We start from the raw sequence: 11,688 nt of genomic DNA on the forward strand, positions 1-11,688 counted from the left end.
TACATATTTGAGGCGGCATTTTGGCCGCCATATTGGATTCTTGTGGATCATTTTCAATGTCATATTCTGCCTTGCAGACCACAAAAATTGATATTTGAGCCTGTGAAAGGCATTCTAAACAAACTTGTTAGTGGTGAAATGACAGAAAAATTGATATTTTGGCTAATTTGAGGTACCCCATTTTCAGGGGGTATGTACATGGGGGTCAGGGGGGTCCGGGGTCAAATGTTTTTCTGTATTATGGATTTTGATACCCTTCCACATATTTTAAGCACCGTACCGCTTGGCTTCCAGAATATTTGTTGAACAAACACCCCCCCCCCCTATTTGAAGCCAGAAGAAGTCTGCAATAGGCAGATTTAAAGTTGTTCGAATGGTCCTGACGTGATCCCCTCTTTAAGATTGCATGAGTCAATAAAGATAAGTGAACGATTGAATTATTATATAAAATATAAATATTGACATGTTGGGGTTATTTTAGTGAAGGATAACAAATCTATATTTTAACTAACGCTCTATTTGTTGATTATTGTATAATACCATGGGTAGAAGTATTGACAGTGCGGTGTTAACGACGATCGTGTATTTATTTAGCAGGTTGGACCTTTAACCACACGGGTGTTCGGATGGCCGAATGGTTAGCAAGTGTGCGCTGTATTATTAGGTCTGTTATTGAGTCAACCGGTGTGGTTTCGATTCCTGGCTTGTACGTGAGAAGGAATGGGGTCGCCTGTCCAACCTCGTGGGTTTTCTTCGCGTCCTCCGACCAACGCCCCTACACACACAACCGTTGATAAAGACCCTTACGTGCAAGCGAATTAAATCCATCTCTCTCTCTCTCTCTCTCTCTCTCTCTCTATTACTGCGAGTAAAGTATTGACCGTGAGGTGTTAAAGATCATATATTTATTTAGCAGGTTGAGCCTTTAACGACACACAATCTTGGAAATGAAATGGGGTTTAACGACCTACTAGTGTGCACCCATTGAGCTAATGGAGGCAGGGAATTTTTCCCGGACAGCGACGCTGCAACTTACTCTTATATTGAATTCCAATTGCAAAAGGTTATTTTACGTACACTCCAATGTGTACACGGTACCTCAGGGTGTTTTTTTTCGTTACCGAATGCCTATACTTTGTCCCTTCCTTACCATGCCCTCCGTCCTACATCACTGGCCACGACTGGGAATTCTAATGACCCTTTTCGGTCAACATCGGAATCAAACACGTCACCTCTATATTACCTAGCCAACGTCTTACGCAATGAGCCACCATGGCTCCTGTTTTTGATAAATAATATGATGTTTTTATTTCTTTGGATCAATTTGTTTATTATGAGTAAATAAAGTTTGAAGATATCGATATTTTGAGCTGGAAATATTCGATCATTTATTGATATAGATCTATTATACAGGATGAAAACAAACAATAATAATTGATTGTCGACTAATTAAAATTCCGAATTATTCAATATGTCTAGTATCAGTCACGTGATGTGTTTTTGTAACGATGGGGGGGGGGGCATTCTTTTGGAATTCCAACTTACAGGGGTTCTTTTACGCGCACACCAATGTGTTCTAGGCACCCCGGTTTTCGACCTCTTAGACACCGTTCCTGGTCAGACCCTCAGTCCTTGCAGTCTCATGTGACAGCTTTTGTTCTTCAAAGCGATTATCAGTGAGCAGAAAGTCGACCTTGTATCTGTTATCACTCGTTACTTCAGTAAGTTATATAGAAGGATAACTCGTGTTCTCCATTTTTGTGTTACTTCCGTTTCTTCAAATCTTCGTTACGCATCTATCGTAGCAATGATTTCTGTGTTAGGATTATATTTGGAACGTGTTAAACCAGTTCTATCATTTATGTGGTAATGGCTGACACCGATATTATCTTTAAACATACATATGTAAGAGCCAAATCTGCCTATTGCAGGTCTTTCTTTAGGCCTGAAATGTTATATAAACTATTAATTAGACATTTATTAACAAAACAAGACCATAATCGACTCTCTAGCCTGCCATTATTATTGGATTAGGTTCCGATTTGATGTTCGACTTCCATTCATAATTTAATCATGAAATGGATAATCGAGACTATGTTTTTTATCGGACCGACTTTAGTAATGATGATCGGGGCTAGGCTTAAAAATTCAATTTGACTGAAATTTTCATCAAATTCCCTTTACAGTATCTAGTTTTAAACTATTATAGTTGCCAGATCCTTATCTAATCTCTCAGAATGTATCTTCAAGTCTGTGAGGGGCCGAATGGTTAGCACGTGCCTGTGACAAGGAATAGGGTCGCCTGTCCAACCTCGTGGGTTTCCTCCCACTGCTAAAAGACCCCTACGTGCAAACGAATTATTGAAATAAAATTGAACCATATGTTAGTGTCGAGTGGACGTTAAACCCCATCTCTCTCTCTCTCTCTCTCTCTCTCTCTTTCTCTCTTTACGTCTGTGACTAAAACACCAGGAATACGTGTTTATGAACCTTTAAACCCAATTAGACTAGGTGTTGATTTAATAAAATGACAAAAACTCAAGGTATTGAATATTCTTCAAGACAACAAATTTCATTATGTTTGTTTACTTGGTGTTCCTGTCTTATCGATTCGAATATCAAGACGTAGTTTTTAACAGATAAATTCAGTTAGGTTGTAGCCGCAGTGTTCGGGTATCAGACGGTGAATATATATCGTTAGTTTGTGATTTCTCTACACACTATCAGATGGTACAGAAGGAGTAATCATGCCATGTGAGCTCCTAAAATAAGAAATGGCATCAGGCCTTCTAGAAGGAGTAAATATACTACGTAAACTCCTCCCTACTAAGAAATGGTATCTGATCTTCTAGAAAGAGTAGGGATATTATATGAACTCCTCCCAAAGAAATGGTATGAGGTGTTCTAGAAGGAGTAGACATACTTTATGAACTCTACATATGAGAAGTGGTACCAGGCCTTCTAGAAAGAGTAATCATACCATGTGAACTTTTCAAATGAGAAGTTGTATCCGGTATTCTAGAAAGAGTTTCTACATCATGGCGTCATTCTGTCTGACACCGTATCTTGCTTTTGTTTTTTGGATGAATGCTATATCCTGTATTGATCTGTCATTGGTGACCTTTGAACCTTGTGAATTTAATGGTACCCGAGCAAATAGCAGTTCGTGTTGTGTGGAATCGGTTCTTAGAAATCTGTGTTCAGTTCAGAGCTTGGATAATTGGGAGAATGTAGCAATTTTTTACGACACAAACGACGGCCAAAAAATGGTAAGCGCCTTTCTCAGTCATTGTGCTGACGTCAAGACCACAATTTTTGACGTCACGGATATGACGTCTATTGAGATCCGTTCCATGTTTTTAACCTTATATGGTATGATGACGGATGGTGTTAGGGTCGTTCTAATGCCGGGTACTCAAACTTTAAAAATTCTAAAAATAGCAAATAATTTAGATGATAATTCTAATAGAACTACTAATTTTAGAACTAATTCAAAATGGATTATATTATGCCATGAGAAAATAAAAACATCTTTCGAACGATTGACATTAAATTTGGTAAATGTTTTAATAATGGGGTGTTTCAACGGGAAGTTTGAAATTTATACGATTCAACAAAATGCTGCTTTTAAATTGAAATGTTGGGAGAATGAAAATGCCGATGATGATGTCAAATCATGCAAAATGGACGATTTCTACCCATCCGCCCGGTACGGACTTAATGGGCGCCATATTCTAATTGGAACAATCGAATCGACATCATATTTTGATCTGGTAATCAATGATCAGAATATAACTGTATATTCGGGGATGGTGGTGCAACTGGCGAAAATGATCGCGCAGACACTGAACTTCACGTACTCCTTCGTTCAACCACGTGATTGCAAATGGGGGTTAGAGGTCAATGGCGTTTGGGAAGGAATGATTGGTCAGCTAGTTCGACAGGAAGTGGACCTCGTTATTGCAGATTTGGCTGCAACGTCACACAGGATGGAGGTGGTGGACTTCATCTTTCCGTCATACTTAATTCAAAACATCGGAATACTTTACCGGAACTGGGAACAATCAGAAAGCAATTGGTCTAAGGTTTTCAGTCCGCTACATGCGCATGTCTACTACTGCATTCTGGGAGCGATTATCGTGGTAGGCATAATTATAGTTGTTTTCGACCGAAGGGCATCGACTGAAGTCTCGGTTAATCCGATTAGTCCGTCGTATATTATATATATTATATTTTCTTTAGTTGGTTTCGTACTTTTAAGAGATAATAAATTCTGGCCTAAGAAGGAGTCGCTGCGAATACTGGTGGCTTTCTTCTGGATATTTTGTGTAGTACTAAGCGCCGCGTACGTTGGCAACTTGACGGCTAAATTAGCAGAAACGAAAGAGAATAAGGCTTTCAACAGTCTGGAAGAACTGGTCAAACTAGAAGACTGGAAGTGGGGGTCTAGCGATGAGCTCACGCAAGAAATCATTCGGAAAGATACGTCACAAGTGGTGCAGGAATTGTGGGAAGGTATGGTTCGGTTCAACCAATCAGATCCTAGTGTGTTGCGATTGGATTCTGGATACCATTTAGATCGATTGATCCTTACAAAAGATAAATACGCCTATATAGTATTTGATGCGAAATATTTCGCCTACAACCAAAAAGACTGTTTGTTCGAGTTGTTAAATGGCGGTTTCGGGTCTATCAATGTGGCTATGGCCGTTACCAAGGACTCGTACCTGAAAAGTGATCTAGAACGTGTGATGTTAAAGTTATCTAAAACTGGTTTACTGCAGAAACTGGAAGAGGACCATTATATTGACAATCGGCCATTATCTTGTCAAACTAGTGTCAAGTCCAAGCGGATCGTGCATATGTCCGACATGACCGGGACTGTATTAGTGTCTGGTGTAGGACTAGGTGTAGCGATTGTTGTCCTGGTTCTTGAAATGATTATAATGTATGTCGCTAAGGGCAACAACACCATCAAAATTTGGTGATTCAGTAATATGAAGAAAATCAAGGTCGGTAATTTATCGGAATTTTTCAGATTGTAAATATCATTCGAGGCTTGGTGGATCCCTTGGGGAATCACTTGGGGAATCCCCTGCAATATCTTTATAATTCAAGAGCTAAATCTATGAAATGCAGATGTTTCGTTTGTCCTCCTCAGATGTTGTATAAATTATTACTTAGACATTTATTTACGTGTCAAAGCCCATAATCAACTCTCCAGAACTTCGGGTGGTTTTGATTCTAAAAAGGTTTAAATACTATTGACATTTAATGCTTTAGTAGCAATGACAATCGAGACTAGACTGTTCTGCAAACGACGCTAACTTCGCTCAGAATGAAGTAATTTGACTGAAATTTCAACATATTCCCTTTTCATTATCATTTTTTGTAACAATTATTGAGAGGAATTAAAGCTCCTTATCTAAATTGGAGGTCGGGTGTTCGATCCCTGCATTGGCCGAGAAAGTTCATCCAACCGAGGCCCCGTGTATACATTGGAATGCACGTAAAAGATCCCTTGGCAGTTGGAATTCGAAATAAGAGTAGGCGATAGTGCCGCTGCCCGGGCAAAATTTCCCTCATAGTACACTGTATGGCGTATGCCCGTCTTCATTAGCCCAGTTTAGGAGCAGAACAGTAGGACGTTAAACTCCATTTCATTTCATTTCCTTATCTAAATCTTACATAATGCATCTTTAATTTTGCATAAATTATCAGTGGACCAGAGACAACAGTCTGTTCTGTATAGAGAGAGAGAGAGAGGGGGAGAGAGAGAGAAATGGGGTTTAACGTCCACTCGACACAAACTAGGTCATTTCGGGACTAACATATGGTTTAATTTTATTTCAATAATTCGCTTGCGCGTAGGGGTCTTTAGCAGTGGGAGGAAACCGGAGGACCCGGAGAAAACCCACGAGGTTGGATAGGCGACCCTACTCCTTGTCACGTACACCCGGGAATCGAAACCCCGCCAGTTGACTCAATGACAGACTTTATGATACAGCGCTTACACGCTAACCATTCAGTAAAGGTATGTTTCAGTATTCTGTTCAACCTCGTGGGTTTTCTACGTGTCCTCCGGTTTCCTCCCACTAGTAAAGACCCATACGCGCAAGCGAATTATTGAAATAAAATGGAATCATGTGTTAGCCCCGAAATGACCTAGTTTGTGTCGAGTGAACATTAAATCCCATTTCTCTCTCTCTTTCAGAGAGCTCATGAACTGTACAGATCTGTAAAATATTTCCTGAAAAATCTGTCTTTATACATAAAATGTGTACTGATATAAAACTCCTATATCAATACCTACATAGGCATGGTGACCCATGATTTTACATGCCGAACATGATCCCATCCGGGCCCCCCAAAAAACAATATTTATATGTGTATGCGGGGGAGGGGGCAGTCCCTCCCAGTGCCACCAGTAGTCGATTTGTAGCATATCTGACCCACGGTATATGTTTGACACTGGTTAAGCATTATGATTCTGATTATAATGTTGAAAACCGCATTAAAACCGCGTATTTTCGGGGCGCAAAAACGCAAAACCATGACGCAAAGCTCGTCATTGTGTCCCTCTCACTTACACCCCCCCCCCCCCCCGCCGCCGGCCTGTGGAGTATCTCTGCTGCACAGATAGTTTATGTTAAATTCAAGATATTTCAAGAGATTAATCCCATCTATTTCTTTTTGTATAGTACATCAAGTTTGTTTATTTACGGTAGATCCAACTATTTTACAGTAGACCAGACTCACACTGTCGGTCGCCAAAGTCGCAGATTGCGATGAAAATATGAAAGTGACGATTAAAATTTGATTTTGGCGATAACATTTTGGGGTATTGAGAAATGGCCGAAAACAGATCTTAAAATCCTAATCGTATATATCCTAGATCAACTATTACAATGAGTGTGAATCATGTGGCGGAATGAACTCGCTGATAATCCGGATCGTGTCAATGTGTACTGTAATTTCACAAGTTGTTTATCCTCTTATAAACACACATATAATGAAACTAGAACTGCGATGCAGTGATGACGGGTTCCACTGGTGCTTTGTTACCTTAGACCAAAGACTCATTAGGTTAAACACACATATAATAATATGAAACAAGAACTGCGATGCAGTGATGACGGGTTCCACTGATGCTCTATTACCTTAGACCAAAGATTCATTGGGTTAAACACACATATAATATTACATACTTAACAAAATGAAACTAGAACTGCGATGCAGTGATGAAGGGTTTCACCGGTACTATGTTACACAGTGTGAAACCCTAATGAACTATTTACAGAATGTACAAGGGAGAGAATTTTTATAACCTGTACAGAAATAGAGATATGGTTATGTTGGCTTGAAATAAAAAACGGACCCAGATTTTCAAATTATGTGACGTTCTTAACGAGTTGTATAAGTTTATAGACGGTGGGGATTTTACTATAAGAATATCATGGTACTCGTTCTTGACATCTAGATTATAGCACAAAATACATAATCTAACTTTCCTAACGGTCGAGTGGACGTTAAACCCCAATTCTCTCTCTCTCTCTCTCTCTCTCTCTCTCCCAAATATTAGCGATTTAGCTCCTTTAAATTTAATAATACTTCTAGGAAATAAAATAAAATGAAATGGGGTTTTACGTCCAATTGGGCTGATGAAATTCCCTCATAGCACACTGTATGGCGTATGCCTATCTTCATTAGCCCAGTTCGGAGCAGAACAGTAGGACGTTAAACCCCATTTCATTTAATTTCTAAAGTTGGACAATCATGCAAATACATTGAAAATAGGACAGGGGAGAGAACCTCACCTTGGAAGAGATCATTTTGACACTGAAATGTATCTGATAAACCATTTTCGAATTGAAGCAGCACATAACCTTTTCGTTAGGCAAGTGATCCTCCTCCTTGTCAAGTACAAGCGGGGAATCGAAACCACGTCACTTGACTAAATGACAGACCTTATATTCTAAACCGCACGTGTTAAACCATTCGACGCTTTTTTTTTAGATTATTAAATGTCGAAGCTTTGGTCAAAACGCCGCCGTCCGGGCAACAAATGGAGGATCCCCTACAACACATGGTGTTTCCCCCCACAACACATGGGGGATCCCCTACAACACATGGGGGTTCCTCTACAACACATGGGGGATCCCCTACAACACATGGGATGGGTTTCCCCCACAACACATGGGGGATCCCCTACAACTTATGGGGGTTCCCCCACAACACATTGGGATGCTTCAAGTGAAATACAAATGTCGAAACTTTGGTGGAAACGCCGCCGTCTGGGCAAAATCCCCCCCCCCCCACAACACATATGGGATCCCCCACAACACATGGGGGATTCCCTACAACACATAGGGGTTCCCCCAAAATACATGGGGGATCCTCTACAACACATGGGGTTCCCCCACAACACATGGGGGATACTTCAAGTGAAATACAAATGTCGAAGCTTTGGTGGAAACGCCGCCACATGGGGGTTTCCCTACGACACATGGGGGTTCCCCTGCAACACATGGGGGTTCCCCCACAACACATAGGGGATGCTTCAAGTGAAATAAAAAGCATGATCAAACCCAAATACTTGCTGATACACCGTGCCGGTGTCTAACGTCTCAAAAGAGAAGTAGAATAATTTACTTCAAAAGCACGTTACGTGACTGATACTAGACATATTGAATAACTCGGGTTTTAATTAGTCGATAATCAATTATTATTGTTTGTTTTCATCCTGTATAATAGATCTATATCAATAAATGATCGAATATTCTCGCTCAAAATATCGATATCTTCAAACTTTATTTACTCATATTAAACAAATTGACCCAAAGAAATAAAAATATCATATTTATCTCCCTTGATCAAAAACAGGCGCCATGGTCGTTCACTAACCTTAAGGTCACGTGTTCGATCGGGATTTTCCGCAGTGGTTTTCCTCATCAGTTGTAAAGGACGGGGGATCTGACAACATAAAGTAGTTCAGGTGAGACGAAAAATCGATGTCCCGTGTAAACATTAGTGTGCACGTAAAAGATCCCTTGACTGTTGGTATTCAGTTAAGAGTAGGCCGTAGCGTAGCTGTCTGGGCAAAATTCCCCCTGTTGGCACACTGGATAACGTATGCACATCTTCATAAGCCCAGATCGGGGGGTTGGATGGCTGAATGGTTAGCACGTGCGTGCTGTATCATAAAGTCTGTCATTGAGTCAACTGGCGTGGTTTCGAATCCCCCCCCCCCCGATTGTACGTGACAAGGAGTAGGGTCACCTGTCCAACTTCGTAGGTTTTCTCCGGGTCCTCCGGTTTCCTCCCACTGCTAAAGACCCATACGCGCAAGCGAATTATTGAAATAAAATTAAACCATATGTTAGTCCCGAAATGACCTAGTTTGTGTCGAGTTGACGTTAAACCCCATTTCTCTCTCTCTCTCTCTCTTAAGCCCAGATCAATAAGACATTAACCCTCTCAGTTCATTTCTCAAACTTTAATTAGCAGACGATAATCACTCGAAGTATCGAATGTTCTTCATGAAAACAAATTTCATCATTAACTATGTTTACTGGATGTCCTTATCTTATTGATTCGAACATCAAGACATACTTTAAATAGATAAATTCATGTGCAGATAGCGGTATATAGTCCATTATAAGCGAAGTGTTCGGATATAGAGGCGGTGAATATACATTGCTGACTGTGTGATTTCTCTAAATGAGAAGTGTCATGGAATGTTCTAGAAAGAGTTTTCACATCATGGCGTCATTCTGTCCGAGGGCGCATCTTGTCTTTGGTCTTTTTGGTTTTTGGATGACTACTACATCGTGCATTGATCTGTCATTCACGACCTTTGAACCGTGTGAATTTAATGGTTCCCGAGCAAATAGCAGTTCGTGTTGTGTGGAATCCGTTCTTAGAAATCTGTGTTCAGTTCAGAGCTTGGATAATTGGGAGAATGTAGCAATTCTTTACGACACAAACGACGGCCAGAAAATGGTAAACACATATCTCAGTCATTGTGCTGACGTCAAGACCACCCTTTTTGACGTCACGGATATGACGTCTATTGAGATCCGTTCCATGTTTTTAACCTTATATGGCATGATGACGGGTGGTGTTAGGGTCGTTCTAATGCCGGGGACTCAAAATTTAAAAATTCTAAAAATAGCAAATAATTTAGATGATAGTTCTAATAGAACTACTAATTTTAGAACTAATTCAAAATGGATTATATTATGCCATGAGAAAATAAAAACATCTTTCGAACGATTGACATTTAATTTGGTAAATATTTTAATAATGGGATGTTTCAACGGAAAGTTTGAAATTTATACGATTCAACAAAATGCTGCTTTTAAATTGAAATGTTGGGAGAATGGGAATGCCGATGATGACATCACATCATGCAAAATGGACGATTTCTACCCATCCGCCCGGTACGGACTTAATGGGCGCCATATTCTAATTGGAACAATCGAATCGACGTCATATTTTGATCTTGTAATGAATGATCAGAATATAACTGTATATTCGGGGATGGTGGTGCAACTGGCGAAAATGATCGCGCAGACTCTGAACTTCACGTACTCCTTCGTTCAACCACGTGATTGCAAATGGGGGTTAGAGGTCAATGGCGTTTGGGAAGGATTGATTGGTCAGATAGTTCGACAGGAAGTGGACCTCGTTATCGCAGATTTGGCTGCAACGTCAGACAGGATGGAGGTTGTGGACTTCATCTTCCCGGCATACTTAATTCAGAACATCGGAATACTTTACCGGAACTGGGAACAATCGGAAAGCAATTGGTCCAAGGTTTTCAGTCCGCTACATGCGCATGTCTACTACTGCATTCTGGGAGCGATTATCGTGGTGGGCATAATTATAGTGGTTTTCGACCGAAGGGCATCGAATGAAGTCTCGGTTAATCCGATTAGTCCGTCGTATATTATATATATTATATTTTCTTTAGTTGGTTTCGTACTTTTAAGAGATAATAAATTCTGGCCTAAGAAGGAGTCGGTGCGAATACTGGTGGCTTTCTTCTGGATATTTTGTGTAGTACTAAGCGCCGCGTACGTTGGCAACTTGACGGCTAAATTAGCAGAAACGAAAGCGAATAAGGCTTTCAACAGTCTAGAAGAACTGGTCAAACTAGAAGACTGGAAGTGGGGGTCTAGCGATGAGCTCACGCAAGAAATCATTCGGAAAGATACGTCACCAGTGATGCAGGAATTGTGGGAAGGTATGGTTCGGTTCAACCAATCTGATCCTAGTGTGTTGCTATTGGATCCCGGATATCATTTAGATCGATTGATCCTTACAAAAGATAAATACGCCTATATAGTACTTGATGCGAAATATTTCGCCTACAACCAAAAAGACTGTTTGTTCGAGTTGTTTAATGGCGGTTTATGGTCGCTCAATGTTGCTATGGCCGTTACCAAGGACTCGTACCTGAAAAGCGATCTAGAACGTGTGATGTTAGAGTTATCTAAAACTGGTTTACTGCAGAAACTGGAAGAGGACCATTACATTGACAATCGGCCATTATCTTGTCAAACTAGTCCCAAGTCCAAGCGGATCGTGCACATGTCGGACATGACCGGGACTGTATTACTGTCTGGTGTAGGACTAGGTGTAGCACTTGTTGCCCTGGTTCTTGAAATGATTATAATGTATGTC

At 40.4% G+C, this 11,688-nt stretch overlaps 1 protein-coding gene across 1 annotated transcript; it reads left to right on the forward strand.

Moving 5' to 3' along the window:
• The first annotated feature begins 3,830 nt into the window (after positions 1-3,830).
• Positions 3,831-11,000, forward strand: LOC126832030 (glutamate receptor U1-like). The gene is made up of 3 exons (XM_050562745.1): positions 3,831-3,979; positions 4,262-4,418; positions 10,995-11,000. The coding sequence occupies exons 1-3, from the start codon at positions 3,831-3,833 to the stop codon at positions 10,998-11,000; spliced, it is 312 nt and encodes a 103-aa protein (XP_050418702.1).
• Positions 11,001-11,688: the final 688 nt, after the last annotated feature.

This window comes from Patella vulgata, chromosome 1, assembly GCF_932274485.2.
Source record: "Patella vulgata chromosome 1, xgPatVulg1.2, whole genome shotgun sequence".
Classification (NCBI taxonomy): Eukaryota; Metazoa; Mollusca; class Gastropoda; family Patellidae; genus Patella; species Patella vulgata.